The 23,127-nt window shown below is 34.4% G+C and overlaps 2 protein-coding genes and 3 long non-coding RNA genes across 5 annotated transcripts; 1 reads left to right on the top strand and 4 right to left on the bottom strand.

The window, feature by feature from the left end:
- Positions 1–594: 594 nt before the first annotated feature.
- Positions 595–5,869, bottom strand: LOC100186369 (deoxynucleotidyltransferase terminal-interacting protein 2). The gene is made up of 6 exons (XM_002121749.5): positions 5,656–5,869; positions 4,808–4,943; positions 4,027–4,126; positions 2,434–2,555; positions 1,572–1,704; positions 595–746 (listed from the first exon to the last, which is right to left on the bottom strand). Exons 1-6 carry the CDS (start codon positions 5,852–5,854, stop codon positions 618–620), a joined length of 819 nt encoding a protein of 272 aa, XP_002121785.1. The 5' UTR covers positions 5,855–5,869; the 3' UTR covers positions 595–617.
- A 1,578-nt stretch (positions 5,870–7,447) lies between these two features.
- LOC100176153 (kelch-like protein 2) lies at positions 7,448–15,069 on the bottom strand. The gene is made up of 12 exons (XM_018813921.2): positions 14,804–15,069; positions 14,041–14,194; positions 13,767–13,984; positions 13,156–13,296; positions 11,973–12,045; positions 11,486–11,548; positions 10,859–10,947; positions 10,155–10,359; positions 9,489–9,632; positions 9,279–9,425; positions 8,499–8,643; positions 7,448–8,348 (listed from the first exon to the last, which is right to left on the bottom strand). The coding sequence occupies exons 1-12, from the start codon at positions 15,023–15,025 to the stop codon at positions 8,228–8,230; spliced, it is 1,722 nt and encodes a 573-aa protein (XP_018669466.2). The 5' UTR covers positions 15,026–15,069; the 3' UTR covers positions 7,448–8,227.
- A 2,049-nt stretch (positions 15,070–17,118) lies between these two features.
- Positions 17,119–18,077, bottom strand: LOC104266229. The gene is made up of 3 exons (XR_717465.3): positions 17,804–18,077; positions 17,605–17,749; positions 17,119–17,219 (listed from the first exon to the last, which is right to left on the bottom strand). It is a non-coding gene; the product is annotated as an uncharacterized LOC104266229 (long non-coding RNA).
- A 1,883-nt stretch (positions 18,078–19,960) lies between these two features.
- LOC113474648 lies at positions 19,961–22,684 on the bottom strand. Its single transcript, XR_003396337.1, has 2 exons — positions 22,628–22,684; positions 19,961–20,240 (listed from the first exon to the last, which is right to left on the bottom strand). It is a non-coding gene; the product is annotated as an uncharacterized LOC113474648 (long non-coding RNA).
- LOC108949930 lies at positions 20,578–21,856 on the top strand. The gene is made up of 3 exons (XR_001974964.2): positions 20,578–20,804; positions 20,860–21,001; positions 21,754–21,856. It is a non-coding gene; the product is annotated as an uncharacterized LOC108949930 (long non-coding RNA).
- Positions 22,685–23,127: the final 443 nt, after the last annotated feature.

The raw sequence follows: 23,127 nt of genomic DNA, 5'->3' as shown, positions 1-23,127 counted from the left end.
TATTTTACGCTAATTTAAGCAATTTAAATCAGCGATATTAATTACAAATAACTTGACCCTAGGGATGCACATTACAGAATTTCGAATCCATGATCATCGAATCCTTTTGTATTCAAATCTAATTACGGGATTTGGTATTCTGTTTAATGATGTCATCACACGTCATCTCATACACTATTTTAACAGTTTTTGCAACTTAATAATTTTGAAAAAAAATATTTGTGTTTGTGGGACTTTCGAGAGTAAACGTGTTGCAACGTCTTTTCATAGCCTGTTATACGTTTCATGACGCAAAAACTACCCAATAGTACAATTTTTGATCATTTTACAGCTCATGATCCAACAAGGCTGCTATGAAAGAGTGAATAAACTGACTTTTGTGGGTATAATTATTTTTTCCTATAAATATAAAAAGATTCGAAATTCTAGATTCGAAATAAAGTATTCTAGGATATCCTAGAATACCTAATTATTCTGTAATGTGTATCGCTACTTGATCCTGGCTTCTTTTCGAGCAAAATTAAATTAAAGGCAGAAAACCGGGACAATTTGGGGACATTTTTCCCATTTTACCCCTGTAAATATGCCTACACACTCGTATACAATTACAGAATTACTTACTTTCGTTTTTGATATTTCTTGAATTTTGCATCGGCAAGTAATTCGCCAACGAGCGTCGATTTTCGTTCTTTCTTCGTAACACGTGACGAATAAAAGTCGGCAGAATTGTCCATAATTTTTCCCATCTGTGTATATTATATCTGTGTTTTTAATTTCGTACTTACAACAAAGAAAAAAATACATGTTTTTATTCTTTATCGACTGTGTATATTATATTTATGTCAGTAATCTCGTAATTAAAACAAAACAAGGTGTTTTTGTTCAATTTTCTTGTCCCATTTGGTAGTAAACAAAAATCATACTATTTTTAAAATCGTATCCTCACGACTCCCATATACCATTGTTAATTGTTTAAAAAGAATGAACATGTTCTTATTCTCTTTTATTATTTATGCATATTATATCTATGTTTATAAATTCGTACTTGAGAAAATGGACAGGTTTTCATTCTCTTTTCTCGTCCCATTTAGTAGTAAACAAAGAATTTTTACAAAAATATAAAACCATATCCTCACAACTCCCATAGACCGTTGTTAATTGTTAAAATCAGTCAGGAAATTTGAATATTACACACAGTCAGGAAATTTGGATATTATGTGCTAAAGGTGTCCTTCCTACCCCATACTAATATTATGTGGACAATTTTAAAATACCATAAAAGAAAAGAGCGTTGTTATTTGTTTAAAATATCATCAGAAAATATTGGTTTTAGGTGTGCCAATATCCATCTTACCCCGCAGTCAGTGGCACAGCCATGGGGTTTGGGGGGGTTTAGGGGATCGCGACCCCCCCCCCCTTTTAAACCAAAAAAAAAAAAAAAAAATCAAAAAAAAAATTTTTTTAAACAATTAAAAAAAAAAATTTGAAAATTTTTGAATTAAACCCCCCCCCCCCTCCTTATTTGTTTTCTGGCTGCGCTATTGTCCGCAGTATTATTTCACTTTTATTACCTGAAAAAACTTGGGTGTCCCCTTTCTGTCATTGTGCTTATAAAATCGCTTAGGATCGAGCACAGAACGCATCTCAAGAACCTTTAGATCGTTTCGAATTTCTTCCGTAATTTCAGGACATTTCATGTTAAACCTGTGAAGTTAAGATTTTAGCATTAAAAAAAATACCCACAAAGTTATATATAGTAGGGTGGGGGCTGGGGGAGATGGGACACCTTTTATTTTAGTTTCCCGTCCCGTTTTGTAGTAAACAAAAAACATTCAAAAAATTATAAAACGGTATCCTCACGACTCCAATATACCGTTGTTAATTGTTTAAAACATGATCAGGATATTTGGATATTATGTGTTAAAGGTGTCCTGTCTTTTTCCGTCCTATTATATAGTACCTTTGTTATAACATGGGTGTTCTGTTTCATACACCTCATGACTGATTACGAGTTACCATGTATGTTACTTTGTGGGTGATTATTATTCAAGGATTTTTTTATAATGTATGGCTAAGAAATTTAGTCAACCCATTAGTGACCACTGGGTTGGCAAGCGCACTAACTTTTGCTGCAACACTGGATAGCCAGTAAGCTAACATACATGTAGTATGCTGGGAGAAGATGGGACAACTTTAGCTCATAATATTTAAATATCCTGATCATGTTTTAAACAATTAACAACGGTCTATGGTAGTCGTGAAGATACGGTTTTATAATTATTTGAATGTTATTTGTTTACTACCAAATGGGACGAGATAATAGAACGAATAGTTGTCCCATCTTCCCCCACCCTACTATATATATATATATATATAGGCCTACGCTCTAAAATAATCTATATCTATTCTAGTTTTAATATTTCAGTCACAAACCATTTCTTTCCGCTTGTTTTCTTTCGTTCTAATCGTCGTTGTTTGACCTGGGACCTTCTACTTGCCGCACAAGGTATACGAGTTAAAGATTCAAACCCAGGGGTCAAAACGGACTTCGCCACCTTTTGAAAACAATAATAAAAATAACTTCATTTGTCGCTTCGATTACTATATACGTATTGCGTAGTCGTGGGCCTAAATTGTTAATGGGCAAATTAATAATATAACAATAATAATAATAACCTTTATTTGTCTCTTCGATTATGGTAGCGAAGATTTAGAAACATTTTAAACAAAAGGACAGGATATAGCGACAAAACAACAGTTGTTAAAACACGCTTACAGTTAAAAACATATATACAATTATTTGGAAGAAAATAAGCGTGGTCGCTACACCTAGCATACAAACGAGCCATTTATGTTTAATTATTATTAAGTTAAACCTCTAATAGAAACAAAAGTTTGCGTAAAGAAAAGCCACAGCCCGTACAAAGGGAAGAAAAAGGAAAACAACCAAAAGTGGTTATTTTAGGTTATTTCATTTATTTTGGTGATTTTAAATTGGAAATTTTGGGACACTTTATTAGGGGTTACTTTTAGAGCCCGACCGATATTGCTTTTTTCAAACCGATACCGATATTTTGTAAATTTCAGTTGCCGATAGCCGATATTTTAATGCACCTAAAAAACTTGACTGATTAAAACGGAAAAATCTGATATAGCTAATAAAAATCAACTAACAGGCTTAATTATTATTAATTAGTTATTAGTGAACTTATAATTACTTAATTGGTTAATTTGTAATTTTTTCAAATAAATTTTACCTCCCTTCCATTAAATTAAACAAACATTATATTTATCAGCTAATGCAGTTTATTTGTGTATCACGTTGACGAGTAAAGACGCGTAAAAACACGTAAGTGACCTAAAGTAACCTCGACGTTACACGCGCCTGATAAACATGACATGCGGTGGACGCGTGATCAGACGCTTTGACCTAGTTTAATACGTTGGATTTTTACGAACGAGTTGAATTAGGTATACGAGTGAGTTTACGTTTTTGAACAAGCTATCGCTCTGCATTAATTCTTGCGTATGCACGTTGCTGGCCGTCTGGTTACTAAGTGCCGATAATATCGGCCGTTTTTTACCCTTGCCGATAATCGGTAAATCACCAAAAATGCGGCCGATATATCGGCTAACCGATAATCGGTCGTGCTCTAGTTACTTTTCGCCAAAAAATGTTTAAAAAAATCTGTAAAATATAATTTTGTTTCATTTTAGTTAAATAACAGGGGATTTTTTGGCAAAAAATGTTAAAATTAAATAATATATAACATGACATAGAAACACCATATCACACAACATAGACACACCATATCACATAACATAGACACACCATATCGCATAACATAGACACACTATATTACACAACATAGATACACTATATCACACAACACAGACACACTATATCACACAACATAGACACACTATATCACATAACATAGACACACTATATCACACAACATAGACACACCAAATCACATAACATAGACACACTATATCACATAACATAGAAACACTATTACTTACAGTATCTTCTATCTGAATTTTAACTCCATTGTTTACATTTGGGGTTACTGTGATGTAACAATCGTCCATTATATCACCAACTTCAATTTCAGATGAAGGCCTAAAATGAATAAATGAATTTAACTTGCTTTATTCTCGCATGGCCAGAAAATGACAGTCGTTATAACACAGGTGTTCTATTTCATACACTTTGTGCCAGCTTACGAGTTAAATTAAAATATCTTTACTTGATGAATGAATGTAACTTGCTTTATCCTCACGTGGCCGAAAAACGATAGTCGTTATAACACGGATGTTCTATTTCATACACTTTGTGCCAGCTTACAATTAAATTAAAACATTTTTTACTTGTATGAATGAATGTAACTTGCTTTATCCTCACGTGGCCGGAAAAAAACAGTTGTTATAACACGGGTGTTCTGTTTCATAGACCTCATGCCATCTTATAAATTTGTGAGGTTTTTTTTTGTATGGATGACATTTTAAACAACACATTAGTGACTACTGAGTTGAAGCAATTGTCCTTAGGTGTCTTATGCAATAAAAAAAAATAGGACACATTTAGCACATAATATTAAAATATCCTGATCGTGTTTTCAACAATTAACAACGGTCTATGGGAGCCGTGAGGATAAGGTTTTATAATTCATTAAATGTTTTTGGTTTACTACCAAATGGGAAGAGAAAATATAATGAAAAGGTGTCCCACTTTACCCCACCAAAAATAGGCCACACAATTATATAAATAATTAAAAAACTAAAATCTCTATTATCATTTCACCTTATTTCTTTCTCTTCGTTTTCATCGTAAGTAAAAAAATATTCATTCGCTAGTAAATTTTTTTTCGATTTTCCAAGAATTTGATCGGAAATTTCATCTGCTAGTTTGTCAATGTCAACATCTGATTCAATATCATCTGAAAATACAATAATATTATAATAATAATATTAACTTTATTTGTCTCTTTGATTTATAATCGAAGATTTAGAAATAAATAAATAAAAAGACAGGATATAGCGACAAAACAACAGTTGTTAAAACACGCTTACAGTTAAAAACATATTTACATTTAATTGGAAGAAAATAAGCGTGGTCGCTACACCTAGCAGACAAACAAGCCATTTATGTTTAATTATTATCAAGTTAAACTTCTAATAGAAACAAAAGTACATTAATTGTAATAATTTGAAATAATAAATTGTGCCCAGCGGTCCAGCCAGGAGGGCTAGTTAGAGCATTAACAATGTTTAGTGAATTTTCTTTTAAAAGGCTTTGGTTTTTCCTATATGTTTTTAACTGTAAGCGTGTTTTAACAACTGTTCTTTGTCACTATATCCTGTTTTCGTCAAAAACATTTCTAAATCCTTTTTACAGTAACTGAAGAGACAAATAAAGTTATTGTTTAAAAAACAGCGTAGTTAGGGGGTTCGCAAACCCCCTTTTGAAAATAAAACAATTGTTTGTTGTTGGTTTTTCTCGTACAATTAATTCAAGTTTGCCCACTAGTTGTTAATACATTAGTGCTTAGGGGTCTCAACCACCCCATTAAATAAAAAATATAAAAAAATAACACTTTTAAAAAAACTATCAATTTTTTTAAATGCATCAATGGTCACCAGCTAAATCACCTTTAAAATCGTCTCCATTTTCAACATTTTCTAATCTTGCAGGATTTCTAATTCCATTAAAATCATCTGATTCTGTATTAGATACTTGGTCATTATTATGTTCATGTGATATTTCATTATTTTCTTGTTTCTTCTCGTTCATACATATATCATTGTCTGTTGATTGTTTGCTCAACAATCGAGAACTCCTTCGAGGCATTATGATGTCACTATAATCCCTATGATGTCATAAACATTTGTAAAATAATTAGCGTTAATAATATTCAAAAGCGCTAAATTTGATGTAGGACCTCACCCATATAGAATACAATGTAAATATAGAATATACAATGTTGAGGTAATGGGCAAACTCTGGCGTAAATCCCAGGTCCCATGCCATGCCTCACTTTAGGACCTCACCCATATAGAATAGAATGTGCATATACAATGTTGAGGTAATGGTTCAACTCTGGCCTAAATCCCCGGTCTCATAGTGTGCCTTACTGTAGGACCTCACACATATTATAATAAAACGACGATTTATATAAAAACATGTCCACTTATGCTAAATACCGCTATTATAGTACCTATAACACGCAATTGAAGTTATGACACCTTTAGCAGATAATATTAATATCCAAATATCTTGATCGTGTTTTAAACGGTCTATATCTATATGGGAGTCGTGAGGATACGGTTTTATATATCTTTGAATGTCCTTTGTTTACTACCAAAACGGACGAGAAAATAGAATGAAAAGGTGTCCCAACTTTCCCCACCTTACTATATATATAGTGCTAAATCATTTCCCAAAATACGGTTCACAATGTTATTTTATTCCATCCAAAAACAGAACGCTAAGATTTTTTTAATCAGCTGTTTTTATTTTGCACGTGTTTCGTGACGTCATTTTAACAGCCATAGAAATCTAAAAATTAACACAAAAATTACAAGAGAGCAAAGCTGAACAAATGTTACTCCACTAACCCCCCTTATCTGCGCGTGTCGTTGTGCGTGATATATTTGTTTCGGCCATTGAGTTTGAACCAGACGCTAATGCAACGCAACGTTAGTGCAGATGCGCAGTAGTTTGGAACCAATAAAGTTGAAAACTCGGTCTAAAGTTAATGTGACTCTCTGTTGAAAACGGCCCGTGTCGTGATATATTTGGCCTGATTGATGCATTTGTTCCTTGCGCATTTGCGCATGCGCCAAGACGCTACTACGCATGCGTACTGGGTCGAAGCTAACACTATATGAGATCTATTAAATACGGACCGGCTCTTTGTTGAGTTCCATTGTTGGCGTGTACACCGTGTGCCCGCTTACAACTTACCACGTGTGTGGATTTGAGAGTGAATGACAAAACCTAGACAAATTATACGAGACCACGGAGGTGTAGCAACTGATATTAAGTACCTTGCCCACGGACACATACGGCAACAATGGTAGAAGCATCGAGGCTTGAACTTGAATGAATGAATGAATAAATGTAACTTACTTTATCCTCGCGTGGCTGGAAAACGACAGTCGTTATCACACGGGTTTAACACCTCGTGTCAGCTTACGAGTTACCATGTATGTTACTTTGTGGGTGATCATTTTTTGGGGGATTTTTTCATTTTGTTTATGTATGGCTGATAATTTGGACAACCCATTAGTGGCCACTGGGTTGGAGCAATTGCCGTTAAGTACCTTTGCCCAGGCACATACGCCAATAATAATAGAAGCATCAAGGCTCGAACTTATACCCTCTTGGCTAGAGACAGGCGCGCTAATCACTTTTCCATGGCACCATGCAAGTAAGTAATATGCTAATTAATCAAAAGTTTATTAAAATATAAATGTGACACAAAAATTAAAAGCAAACACGCTATGGATAAAACTACCAAAACGCATAACTTACACTAAGTTAAATGGTCGCAAACAAATTGAAACGATAGTGAACAAAGTAATACGAGCTTAAATATGGTAAATAGCTAAAGGCATTTTTTTAGTTTTAGTAGCAATCAAGACTAATACCTAATATTTTTTAATCCATGTCACATTCTTAAAATCTCCTAAACTTAAATTTTGCTTCGATTATAAAGATATATTTTGAATATTACATACCTATATTTTGTTCTTTCTGTTAAAGTGGGGTAAATCAGAATAGTTTATGAAATCTAAAAGACGGAAAGCAACGATAAAACAAGCAGTCGTTATAATACGCTAAGGTTAAACATAAGTACAAGACTTAAATAAAAAGTATTGTTACACCAAACAAGTAATAATACAGTGAATATTTTGTTAAACATTATTATTTGATGTAGGCTATAACAAATACATTAGATGAAAATGTAGTCTAAAGTAGTTAAATCCATTCTAATTCAACCGATATGGTTTAAATGCAGGTCTAATAAACTAAAACAAATGTAGGTCTTTATGAAGCTTCTATATATTTTATTAAAATACCACAGGTATTCTTTAAGGGCCATACCCTGTGTTATATATAAAGGTATATGATAAGCATAGGGCTTAAGCTTTAGTAATGCAACAGTAAATATGTAACTTAGGCTACCCATGTAACTGAAAGCTGTTTATCGCTTTCTATTTAAACAGCAACCATAGAATGGCAGCATAATTCAGCTTCAGTTTCACCAACAACGCTCCACTTGTCCGTTTGATCATCGTAACATTCAATTAATTTCACAAATGTGTCATTTGAATCCACACTGCAATAAATAATTCAAACAAAAAGAGTAATGATAAACAATATAGTATTTACCCTTTACAGTTTACAACAGTTATTGCTTTCGGCCAAAATAAACAATTATTGTGATGATTAAGTTTATCAATCAAAGGGTAATTAAATAATTATTTACCCTCCCAATACATAAATCTTGTTTTGTGCAACACAAGCTGCATGAACATATCTCTCGAAGTTCATACTCGCCACATAAACCCATGTGTCATCTTCAACATTGTATTTCTCAACTGATTTAAGACGTTGATTTCCATCATAACCACCTAATAACCAGTAGGTGCAAATAAAATTTGCTTTGAAATATTCCCTACCTAGTTTTATCATAAACTGAAAATCACGGTTTTGCACGATGGAATAATTTTCATTTAAAAGGATTTTATAAAGATTAAACAGTTACATGTCAGTTTACATGCAAATATTTCAAGTTAGTAAAAAAGTCAAAAATTAAACATGCTTCACAACCACGGTGAATGGTCAATAGGTTTGAGAATGTTTATATTGGTAATTTTTGTCCTATTACTGCTACATTCTTACATATCAATGAGTGATACTATATCTTAAACAATATCAATTACTGAATGGTTTCTTGTGTTTAAAAAAATATTTCAGTCAAAATTTAGGGACTAAATTTCCGGTTTACATTGAGCAGACACGTTAAGAATGGATTTTTAATAACATGATAGTAGGGTGGGAGAGGTTGGGACACATTTTAACTTCATTTTCTCGTCCAACGTGGTAATAAACAAAGAACTTTTAAAATATAAAACTATATGCTCAAGACCCCCACAGACCTTTGTTGACTGTTTAAAACACGGCAGGATATTCGAATATTATGCGCCAAAGGTGTCCCATCTTCCCCCATCGTACTACATATATTTTAATAGATAAAAGTAATTACCAATGGCGTAAATAGTATTGTTAAGAACCACAGCAACAAAGGAACTTCGTGGTGTTTGCATTGGAGCAACATCTTCCCATTCATTTAATGATGGATCATATCGTTCAACTGAACATAATTTTTTCCCACCAAGTGAATATAAATGACCTGATTAATAATCATGTATTAATCACATTAAGTGAAACAAAATGACTTTTTACAATAACCAACCATTGTAAGCAACAACAGAATGAGTACTTCTTGCAATCCTCATGGGTTTAATACGAATCCACTTGTTAAGTGAAACAACATAAGATTCTCCAGATGAAAGTCTTTTATTATTACCATCACCCCCGCCAAATACAAAGATGATACCTAGGTAGGGATGCACATTACAGAATAATTAGGTATTCTAGGATATCCTAGAATACTTTATTTCGAATCTAGAATTTCGAATCTTTTTGTATTTATAGGAAAAAATAATTTTACCCACATAAGTCAGTTTATTGACTCTTTCATAGCAGCCTTGTTGGATCATGAGCTGTAAAATTATCAAAAATTGTACTATTGGGTAGTTTTTGCGTCATGAAACGTATAGCAGGCTATGAAAAGACGTTGTAAAACGTTTACTCTCGAAAGTCCCACAAACACAAAATTTTTTTTTTTAATTATTAAATTTCAAAAATTGGTAATATAGTGTATGAGATGGCGTGTGATGACGACATTAAAGTGGAAAACATCGTAGTATGAAACAGTGCTATTATGGAAGATATTTAGGCTGTTTTTTACCCCCGGTTTATTGGGCAAACGACATTAATTTTATATGCTGCTGCTAGAAAGACATTACCAACTTTATGTTGCAATTTTTAGGTTGCAAATTTATGTTGCGAAAGTTACCATTAAAAACAGCTGCACCAAATCCCCATCTTTTAACTCTCGTTGAAGCTACCTTCTCCCATTTTAAAACCTTTTCCTTTAATTTCATTCGATGAACAATGTTGGTTGCTGTATCTTCGCCATCAGTTTTTAAATTACCCGCGGTATAATACAGAACATCATCGATGACAACGGCTGCTGCATCATCTCGCCCAACTGGTAAATCCTGAAAATACACCCCACCTTTAATTCGCATGTCATATGTAAAAACAATGGTTGAATGAATGAATAAATGAATGAATGAATGAATGAATCAATCAACAATCAATCAATCAATCAACATTCATTCATTCATTCATTCATTCATTCATTTATTCATTCATTCATTCATTCATTCATTCATTCATTCATTCATTCATTCATTCATTCATTGAATAGTTCTAACAGATAAAAATTAACAATATGTATTAAAGAAACAATTCTGGCTCTTGATTTCTCCAGTGTATTAAACAATAAGCTTTACCAAGGAAGCTTGAATCGCTTTTGAAACATTCTTGATAAATATGAAATTGTTTCATGGTACATAATCCTATAATGCAATGGTACATTTTGGTTCTCCTTAACAGTTTTGCTTTCCCAGCATGTAATGCTTCTTGATGTATACTTATTAATACGCATAGCTCTGTATATAATAACCTATATATGTATACACATATTTAGCTTACTGGAAGTTGACTCCATTGTTCTGTTTCTAAATCGAACTTTGTCACTTTGGTTAGAGTGTTCTTACCACCAAGTGATATGAGAGATTTCTCTGAATATTAAAATAATGTAATTAAAGATACTTTATAATATTATTAGGGTTTAAAAACACAGTAGGCCTACTGAAGATTTTTATTTAAGTAAACATATCTACATTATTGGAATGCTTTGCACGAATGGCACCGTAGATCAGGAGGTTAGGTGCTTACATCGTAACCGAAGGATCCTGGGTTCGATGCTCGATACTGGTAGGTGTATGCCACCTTGGGAAATACAACTAATAAACATTACTTAAAGCCCAGTGAATACTAATGTGTTATCATGCAAACAAGAAAAAAAAACTAAATATACACCCACGAAGTTGCATGCGTGGTAACTTGTAAGCGGGCATGAGGTGTAAGAACAAAAACCATGTTAAAACGACTACCGTTGCTCTCTCACGTCAGGGTGAGCGAGTTACATTCTTCATAATGTATGTTACTTTTGCACCACTAAAATTGGAAAAGGCGCTTTACTTTCCATGTGAACTAAATAGAATTGGACAAGCATAGAAGTTATTACAAGTTGTGTGAGTTACAAGTATGAATTACCTTCCAAAACGGGTAAGTCTCTGGTTCCCAATCCATTATCTTGAACAGGAACGCGACTCTGCCCTGTAGAATAGTTTGAATGTAACTTTATCTTCGCGTGGCCGGAAAACGACAGTCGTTATTTTTCTTTTTTTTTTCTTTTTTTTTATGTATGGCTGATAATTTAGACAACCCATTAGTGACCACTGAGTTGGAGCAATTGCTGTTAAGCGTCTTGTCCAAAAACACATAACGCCCACAATGGTAGCAGCAACAAGCCTTGAACCCTTTACCTCTGGGTTATAGGCAGGCGCGCTAACCACTACACCACGGCGCCGGTTTGGGTTTTTTTACTTCAACTTGTAACCACGAGGGAAGCGGTAGGCATGTTAGTCACTGTGACACGACGCCAAAGCATGAGAATAATACCTGCCAACTCAAAACATTCGTTTCACAAATTCAAAAAAAAAATTATAATAAATTTTTTAAGACTATACAACAACTCTACCCGTTTTCTTTACAAGTTCAATCAAAGCATCATGGAATGAACAATCTGACACAGGAAGTTTTCGAACAAGAGGCTGAATAATATTTATAATTTATATTTCATTTGTAATTAGAATAATGAAGTTAATTAATATACAGTAGGGTGGGGAAGATGGGACACCTTTAGCACATAATATCTAAATGTCTTGATGGTGTTTTAAACAATTAACAATGGCCGATAAGAGTCGTGAAAATATAGTTTTATAAAACTTTGAATGTTTCTTGTTTACTACCAAATAGAGCGAGATAATAGAACGAAAAGGTGTCCCATCTTCCCCCAACCTACTATAATATTTGTTCGGCGCCGTGGCATAATTGCTCCAACCCAGGTCCAAATTATCAGCTATACATAAAAGAATAAAAAATCCCCAAAAAATAATCACCCACAAAGTAACATACATGGTAACTCGTAAGCTGGCACGAGGTGTTAAACCCGTGTTATAACGACTGTCGTTTTCCGGCCACGCGAGAAAAAAAAAATATATATATATATATATATATATATATATTTGAATGATTGTAACTTATTTATATCGTATATCTCCTGTAACTTTGTAACTCGTTTGTCACTTTTCTGTCAAGCAAGAAAAGTCCTTATGAAACGGGTGTACACCTAATGCCCGTTAGCCAGATATCGGATATGCAACGTTGTCGGTGATTATTAAAAATATAATTACTTGGTTAAGGGTGTACAATAGATGTAATCATAAAGAAAATGTAAATATATCGTGCAAAGTGAACAAGCGAAGCTAACTTTTTGACGAACCGGGAAAAAGATATTGCAGAAAAACAGTTATGAACCACTGTACCAGACAACCCTTTAGTGCCTACGTGTTCGAATAAATGTTACTCATTTCACTTGCGTAGCGGGCCAACAACAATATAGTTACAACACGGGTGCTCTGTTTCACACACCTCGCGAGTGCTTATTCGTTGCCGTATTTAACTTTGAAATTAATTAATTTTTCGGAAATTTTGCATTTTTGTTTTCATGTGTGGCTTGGACAGCCTATAGATGTCTTGCCCAAAGACACACATGTCCACAACGGTATCAACAACGAGCCTTTAACCCGTAACCCCTAGGTTAGAGGCAGGTGCGCCAACCATTGTGCCACGGCGCAGTTAATCACTACCACGGCAAGTACCTCTACAGAGACCACATCTTCAAGCATCTCTGGCGACATTGTATGAAAATCAACAAATTTAATGACTTCGTTCAAGTAACTTTCGTTTGAATCAAACTTCACCCAGTTCATAACAGCAGTGTAAACCAAATCTGGAGAAACCTGGGAAATATTTCGTTAATTATCTTTTTTGTATAGCACATGCAGTCTGTATTACAACTTTAGCATTTTTTTATTTTGGTATAACATTGGACAATGGCATATAGTATGAATGAATGAATGTAACATGCTTTTTCCTCACGTACACGGGTGTTATGTTTCACACACCTCGTACCCGCTTACCACGTAAGTAACTCTGTGAATGTTTTTTCCGTGTGGCTAACAATTTACAGAACCGGATATGACCACTCGGTTGAAGCAATTACCATTAAGTGTCTTGCCTAAGGACACATACGCCCACAATAGTAGCAGCGACGAGCCTTGATCCCTATACATCTGGGTTATAGGCAGGCCCGCTATCCACTGTGGGGGCACGGCGCCGGTATTTGTTAATTGCCACATATTTTGTTTTGCCGGTTGTTTTTTAGTTTTAGAAGCTGTTTTAAAAAAATAATAGCAAAAAATTAACTAACAGCGTCATATGTTGATTGTAGTAACCGGATGACATCATCTTTCGAAAGTCTCCTAAATTGATCACTAGAGACAAGTTGTTGATAATTTTCAACAACAAATTTGTTGGATTTTTCAGTTAACTGTGGAATGGTGTAACATTCAGCCAAAGCTTGAATTGTGAAGCAATTTTGTGGCGAGACTGTTGTCAACAAGTACTCAATGCAAATATTTCTAATAGCTGAAAACATTTATGATAAGATTCAAGACAAAAGTACGATTAAAACATGTACATACAATGCATATGCAGGAAATCAGAAACTGCAAGAAGTCGACATACATTGTTGGTGTTAATTTTGATTTTTCCTGTGTACATGAAATCAACAAGTTTCTCCAGACTTTTCGCGTCTACACCACGAAGTTTAACAACATCTCTATGTTTTTCTTCCATCTAAAACATAATTGTGTTAACACTTTAAGTTTCCTAAATATATGCTAAATATATAACTTCGCTTATAAACAACATATTAGCATACTTTGTTAAATAAAAAAGCCTGATATGCAATTTAACTGGTAAAAATCTACCCTTATATGAATGAATGTCACTTGCTTTATCCTCACCTGGCCAAAAAACGAGTTGGACAAATTGCGTTAATTTTTTTTGCTCAAGTATACATACCTTTTAATTTTAAATACTGCATGCCTCATAAATTCAATGCACCAGCTAATTCAATACACCAGCTACATAAATTCAATGCACTAGCGCGCCTGCCTGTAACCCAGAGGTAATGGGTTCAAGGCTCGTCGCTGCTACCATAGTGGGCGTATGTGTTCTTGGGCAAGACATTTGACGGCAATTGCTCTAACTCGTGGTCACTAATGATTTGTCCAAATTATCAGCATACATGGTAACTCGTAAGCTGGCACGAGGTGTTAAGCCCGTGTTATAACGACTGGCGTTTTCCGGCCACGCGAAGATAAAGTTACATTCACATTGAATAAACATAGTTTAGAAATAACCAAGTTGTACATATAGCCTATATTAATTTCACTGCCTTACTTCTGTTTCAAACATGGTATCGAAATATCCAGAATGGCAAGAAAGAACCATTTTGCTTGCTGGGATTTTTTTCCTTCCTACAACAATGATAATGTCAATAAAACGACCATCTTGTCGTGACTTGTTGGCAAATTGAAGAAGATCAGATGAATGATCAGTACTGTGAGTTTGTTCTTTAACTTTACATGTTCCATTAATAGAAAATGTTCCTACCATGGCCATTTTACCACACCTAACTTAAATCCAATGCAGAATTACGGCCTTAAAATAGGTCAAAATACATTACAAAACACTATAATAAAAAAATGCATTTTTTCACAAACGTTTGGGTTATAAAATTCCTTCTAAATTCAGACCATACTTATATTCTGCAATGTAGCTTTAACAAAGCTAAACGTTATTTAATCGCAAAAGGTAAACTACAAATAGTTGAATTCCTTGTAGCGGTTGACTATGCTCCGGCACAGATTTAATAATATAAATATAGCTAAATGCATAAATACTGAATATATAGCAACGCTGAAAAGCGAAATAAAAGTATGAAAAGAACGGAATGCAGTTTCGCTGCTTACGTAACAGCACCTAATTTCCTGCCATTTAAATCGTGAAAATAAAACAATAACCCAGTTTTGTCCAACGACGCGTTTTGTGTTTTGCGACACGTGATTTTCGTTATAAAAACCTTGCAAAGTTATGTTCTGTTAGGCAGTGCGGGGCTAGTAATACCCTGCTGTTCTCACTTTGTCGTTCAAGCTCGATGCTGCTTTTTACTGTAAAAATAAACGGAGCTGTCTCACAATGTCATACAACGGTGTATAATTGCATTGTGGAGTGTGCGTTTGGACTCGCTATATAGTAGGGTGGGGAAGATGGGACACCTTTTCTTTTTATTTTCTCGTTCCGTTTGGTTGTAAAGAAAGAAAACTCAAAGAATTATAAAACCATATTCTCATGACTTTTATAGACCGTTGTCAATTGTTTAAAATACGATCAGGATATTTGAATATTAGTCACATCTAAAAACCTGAATAAAAATTAATTTATTCCTAAGCTTTTAAAACTAGTTTAAAGTCAAAAACAGCAAGGTATTTTGCTGGACTGTGCTACTATGGTGGCTACAAACAAACAATGAATGACTTCCAATTCGGATCTTTGATTATATTTAGAGTCGAATTACAAAATGGCTGTATAGTGGGTAGTACACTCAATGAATATAAACTCAATGAATATAGCCACACTCAATGAATATAATAGGACAAAGCAGAGGCAACCATTGTTATATTGGTGTCATGTTTCGGTCTTTTGAATGAACCATAACAATGCCAAAGGAAACAGTTTGTTCTTATTGTAGCCTATACCAGTTGAACTGAATTTAACAAAAACCTGTGACTTTAGACCTTAGTATTCCATACAATATGTACACGCTTATTAAGTGAAAACAGAAAAATAAATTATTTCGCTTTTATTAAAAGTGAATTGATAAAAGTTTTGGGTTATGTGTTTTTGCTTTACTAACAAATTTAAATTTCTCATCGCAGTATTTTTAATGAAGATTCACTGTTTCACTAGCGTTTTGGGTTAAACAGCCAGGCTTTTTAACTTGCGCTCATTACCACATATTTCATCCGTAATAGCGCGTTTAACAATTGTTTTTTTGCTGTTAATTTCATTCTCGTCGGTCAATTAATAATAGATATAGTAGGGTGGGGGAAGATGGGACACCTTTTCGTTTAGTTTTCTCTTTTTATTTGGTAGTAAACAAAGAACATTCAATGAAATATAAAACCGTATCTTTACGACTTCCACAGACCGTTGTTAATTGTTTAAAACACGATTCGGCTATTTGAATATTATGTGCTAAAGGTGTCCCATCTTCTCCCATCCTACTATATATTGACATAGCATTTCAGAATAAATGGCTAAAATTGTTTACAAAACATTTAAAATAGCGCATGACCAGAGGAAACACAAGAAAACCAAGAAATGCAAATTGCAACTTTAAGGCTCCGTGGCAAAGTGGTTAGCCTGCTTGCACACAGAGTTAATGGGTTGAAGACTCGTCGCTGCTACCATTGTGGGCGTATGTGTCCTTGGATAAGACAATTAATGGCAATTGCTTCAACCAAGTGCTTCAACCATGGTAACTCGTAAGTTGGCACGAGGTGTTGAACCCGTGTGATAACGACTGTCGTTTTCCGGCCACGCGAGGATAAAGTAAGTTACATTCATTCATTCAATATTTTTAACGTTTAAATATTCACTTATAGCTATTTAAATATTATAGAACCAAATAGACTGGTACACAACACAAGGTATATGTTTTGCTGTTGTTCAATTTATTATAATCGTACGTTTTGCAGCTATTACACGTCTTAGAAATTCAAGTCTCCGAGCAGATCCATGTATTCAAGGGCATCTATAAAGTGTAGATTATATCAGACTTAGTTATATTTTTTCAACTTTTGCATGCGTTTAATAAGCTGTTATATTTAACATGTACGCCTATAGCTACTAGAGTAGGGTGGGGGAGATGGGAACACTTTTCATTCTATTTCTGGTCCCATTTGATAGTAAACAAAGAACATTCAAACAATTAAAAACCGTATCCTCACGACTCCCATAGGCCGTTGTTAATTGTTTAAAACACGATAAGGATATTTGGATATTATGAGCTAAAGGTGTCCCATCTTACCCCGCATACTAATAATTCAAAACTATAAAAAATGATTTTACATACGTAACCTTACATTCGTTTATTAGTGTCATATATTTTCTCTATTTATTTTATAGTGTTTGCTTACCGGGTTTCGTTTGTTTTTGATCCCATGACGAGCCCCATCTGCGACGGTATGTATCGTTACGGCGACGACCCCATTCAGCATTTGTAGTTTCAGTGAGGACAAGGAGTCCGATCAGAAGCAGGATTAGAAGTGCTGACTTGTTCATCTGCAATAAAATCATAAATACTACTAGTCATACAAAGAACAATCAGTTACTCACGTTATTTCTTTTGAAGAACTGATGAAATATTGCAAAACTCAGCGCCTTTTATTACTAGCGTTATTTGATTGCTTCCACGGATACATCCGCTTCCAGGAGTAAAATTTTCTATTCTCACTAAATGTGAGAAAAGAAAATTGATTGATTGTTTCCAAAAATCTGCTGAGTAAAATCTTCTTTTCCAACTAAACGTAAGAAAAAACGATTTCTTCGATTCGGTACAACTGAAAACTTTCTGTCTGAGGCGTAATTAGGCTACGAAAAGGTTTGTTAAGCTACGCCTGGAAAACAACCGAAATTCTATTGCAAAAATAAATCAAACTTTGCAAATACTTAACACAAATAACATTAAAACATAAAAAAAAAATATTTTTATTTTTATTAATTAATTTTCTTTTGGTTTAAAAAGGGGGTCGCGACATACTAACCCCCTTGGCTGCGACAATGTTATGTAATATACATGTCAGAAACAGTACATTAAATAAAAACGTGTAAAAATCCTTCATAAAACTACGACATCATAGAAAAAAAAACTTATCGAATGTTCTTTAGACTGTGTATTTTAAAAGCTAAAGCAGTAGTTAGAGTCGTTAAGCGTCTATTTTTATTACATATAAGCACACTCGAACGCAGAGGGCATCGAAGTTTATATTAAGATACGATCGTTCTATAACTGAGCGCTCTGTTTCCAGGAATCTGCTGTCAAGAGTCAAATTTTCTAACTAAATGTGAGAAAGACGATTTCTTGGATTCGGTACAACTGAAAAGTTTCTTTCTGAAGCATAATTACGCTATACGTGCTGAAACGTTTGTTAAGCTATGCCTGTAAAACGACTGTCGTTTTCCGGCTACGCGAGGATAAAGTAATGTCAGGAACAGTAAATTGAATGAAAACGTAAAAAAATTCTTTATAAAACTACAACATCATAGAAAAAACTTATCGAATGTTCTTTAGACTGTTTATTTTAAACGCTAAACATTAGTTGAGTCGTTAAGCGTCTATTACATATGGCCACGCATCGAAGTTTATGTTAGATACGACTGATCTAACCGAGCGTTCTGTTTTAGGAATGCCGTCACGAGTCAAATCTTCTTACTAAATGTGAGAAAAGACGATTTCTTGGATTCGGTACAACTGAAAAGTTTCTTTCTGAAGCATAATTACGTTACGCTGAAACGTTTGTTAAGGTATGCCTGTAAAACGACTGTCGTTTTCCGGCCACGCGAGGATAAAGTAATATCAGGAACAGTAAATTGAATGAAAACGTAAAAAATTCTTTATAAAACTACAACATCATAGAAAAAAGCTTATCGAATGTTCTTTAGACTGTTTATTTTAAAAGCTAAAGCAGTAGTTGAGTCGTTAAGCGTCTATTACATATGGTCACGCATCGAAGTTTTATGTTAGATACGACCGTTCTAACTAAGCGTTCTGTTTCTAGGAATCTGCCGTCACGAGTCAAATCTTCTTACTAAATGTGAGAAAAGACGATTTCTTGGATTCGGTACAACTGAAAAGTTCCTGTCTGAGGTATGCGGTTACGTGCTGTAAAGTTTGGTAAGCTACGCCTGAAAAACAACCGAAATTATGTTTCAAGATTTAAACAAACTTTAATACGGTTACGTTTTAACGGTTGTTTAGTCCGGTACGTAACAATTCAATTGCGCGGCCTGTCTGCTGTAGTCTGTTATAAGCTACATTGAATAGGAAATTAATAAAATCTGCATAAAAACAAATGACAACAAAATATACACTAAACTGTCACACTGCATAAACAACAACTAGATACGACTTTCACTCAATGATAAAACAGTTCGTTCACAATCAATACAAGAGGATAAAGTCATTCATTCACTCATTCACTCATTCACTCGTTCATTCATTCATTCATTCATATTCGGACCGTCTACAAGTACGTCTCAGCCTCTGACAGGGTAATCACAGTCAGATCACTCTGTGACGTTATACGTTTCGTGAGTTCCTTGTGTTTTATACTCCCTTTAGTGCCGTCTTTCGTTCTCCTCGACGAATGCTTCGTCCGTCGTCTCGTCTGCTTCATTCGTTTTGTGTTCGTCCTGGACCAAATCACCGCTATCAAACGTAACAGTATTAAGCAAAGTTTTATTACATTTTTCAATCAAACCTCAGTTGTTTTGCAGAGGTAGACTATACAAAACATTACAGAACGTACTCATACCTCAGACAGGAACTTATCAATTGTACCGAATCTAAGAAATCTATTTCTATTCTCACATTTAGTGAGATGACTTGACTCTTGACAGCAGATTCATGGAAACAGAACACTCAGCTAGAACGAACGTATCTAACATAAACTTCGATGTGTGGCCATATGTAACAGACAAAGTTAGTCTATACTAACTTTGGTAACAGACGCTTAACGACTCAACTACTGCTTTAGCTTTTAAAATAAACAGTCTATGGAACATTCGATAAGTTTTGTTCTATGATGTCATAGTTATATGAATTTTTTTATGTTTTATTTAATTTAATGTTCTTGACAAGTATGTTACATTCTCGATAATTGAACGCAAAACTTTAGTAAGTCAACATTTATTCTGTTGTAAAGGTTACTAATACAATATCAAAGTATTTTAACAAAATATAGAACAGTTTTTGATGTAGCTGTCGTATTTCTGTTTAGTATTAAGTAAAGTTTGGTTAAAATTTGCAATAGAATTTCGGTTGTTTTCCAGACGTAGCTTAACAAACCTTTCAGCACGTAGGCCTACTCATGCCGCAGACAGAAACTTTTCAGCTGTACCGAATCCAAGAAACCGTCTTTTTTTACATTTAGTTGGAAGAGAAGATTTTGCTCAGCAGATTTGTGAAAACAATCAATCAATCTTCTGTTTTCACATTTAGTGAGAATAGAAAAATTTACTTCTAAAAGCGGACGTATGTATGGAAACAATCAAACGACGCTAGTAATAAAAGGCGCCGAGTTTTGCAATATTTCATCAGTTCTTCAAAAGAAATAACGTGAGTAACTGATTTGTTCTTTGTGTGGCTAGTAGTAATTATGATTTTATTGCAGATGAACAAGTCAGCACTTCTAATCCTGCTTCTGATCGGACTCCTTGTCCTCACTGAAACTACAAATGCCGATTGGGGTCGTCGCCGTAACGATAGTGACCGCCGCAGATGGGCCTCATGGAATCAAAAACAAACAAAACCAGGTAGGCAAACACTATAAAATAAACGGAGAAAATATATGACACTAATAAACGAATGTAAGATTACGTATATAAAAACTTTTTTATACAGCAGGGTGGGGTAAGATTGGACACTTTTTAGCTCTAATTTCTCGTCCCATTTAGTAGTAAACAAAGAACATTCAAAGAATTATAAAACTGTATCCTCATGACTCCCATAGACCACTGTTAATTGTTTTAAACACAATCAGGATATTTAGATATTATGTGCTAAAGGTGTCCCATCTTCCCCCACCCTACTCTAGATATTAAATCATAACTAAGCGGGGTAAGATGGGACACCTTAAGCACATAATATCCAAATATCCTGATCGTGTTTGAAACAATTAACAACGGTCTATGGGAGTCGTGAGGATACGGTTTTTAATTGTTTGAATGTTCTTTGTTTACTACTCAGTGGAAGTAGAAAATAAAATGAAAATGTGTCCCATCTTCCCCACCCTACTATAGTAGCTTGGTTTATATATAGTAGGATTGGGGAAGTTGGGACACATTTTAACTCTATTTTCTCGTCCAGTGTGGTAATAAACAAGTAACTTTCAAAGAATTATAAAACTATATGCTCAAGACTCCTATAGACCGTTGTTAATTGTTTAAAACACGATCAGGATATTTAAATATTATGTGCTAAAGGTGTCCCATCTTCCCTCATCCCACTATATGTCTGTAAAAGTTGACAGAATGATACTAAGTCTGATATAATCTACACTTTATAGATGCCCTTGAATACATGGATCTGCTCGGAGACTTGGATTTCTAAGTCGTGTAATATAGCTGCAAAACGTACGATTATAATAAATTGAACAACAGCAAAACGTATACCTTGTGTTGTGTACCAGTCTATTTGGTTTTATAATATTTAAATAGCTATAAGTGAATATTTAAACGTTCAAAATAGCGAATGAATGTAACTTACTTTATCCTCGTGTGGCCGGAAAAAAATTTTTTTTTTTTGGATAGTGACCACCGGGTTGGAGCAATTGCCGTGAAGTGTCTTGCCCAAGAACACATACGCCCATAATGGTAGCAACGTCGAGCCTTCAACCCATCACCTCTGGGTTACAGGCAGGCGCGCTAACCACTATACCATGGCGCCAGATGTTTTAGTATTACTAGTCTGATGCTATAGGCGCATGTGTTTTGCAGAAGACATCTAATTTAAAAATGCTATACACTAAAAAAACAATCACCCACAAAGAATATACTTGGTAACTTATAAGCTGGCACGAGGTGTATGAAACAGAACACCTGTGTTCGTCTCGTCTGCTTCATTCGTTTTGTGTTCGTCATGGACCAAATCACCGCTATCAAACGTAACAGTACTAAGCAAAGTTTTGTTAAATCTTTCAATCAAACCTCAGTTGTTTTGCAGACGTAGACTATACCAAACACAACAGAACGTACTCATACCTCAGACAGGAACCTATCAATTGTACCGAATCTAAGAAATTTAGTGAGATGACTTGACTCTTGACAGCAGATTCATGGAAACAGAACGCTCAGTTAGAACGGTCGTATCTAACATAAATGCGTGGCCAAATGTAAAAGACGCTTAACGACTCAACTACTGCTTTAGCTTTTAAAATAAACAGTCTAAAGAACATTCGATAAGTTTTGTTCTATGATGTCATAGTTATATGAATTTTTTATGTTTTTATTTAATTTAATGTTCTTGACAAGTGTATTACACTCTTGATGATTGAACGCAAAACTTTAGTAAGTCAACATTTATTCTGTTGTAAAGGCTACTAATACAATATCAAAGTATTTTAACAAAATATAGAACAGTTTTTGATGTAGCTGTCGTATTTCTGTTTAGTATTAAGTAAAGTTTGGTTAAAATTTGCAATAGAATTTCGGTTGTTTTCCAGACGTAGCTTAACAAACCTTTCAGCACGTAGGCCTACTCATGCCGCAGACAGAAACTTTTCAGCTGTACCGAATCCAAGAAACCGTCTTTTTTTACATTTAGTTGGAAGAGAAGATTTTGCTCAGCAGATTTGTGAAAACAATCAATCAATCTTCTGTTTTCACATTTAGTGAGAATAGAAAAATTTACTTCTAAAAGCGGACGTATGTATGGAAACAAT

This window comes from Ciona intestinalis, chromosome 11 (assembly GCF_000224145.3).
Source record: "Ciona intestinalis chromosome 11, KH, whole genome shotgun sequence".
NCBI classification, from domain to species: Eukaryota; Metazoa; Chordata; class Ascidiacea; order Phlebobranchia; family Cionidae; genus Ciona; species Ciona intestinalis.
Note: the sequence above shows the minus strand (reverse complement) of the source record. Positions and strands in the feature narration are given on the sequence as shown.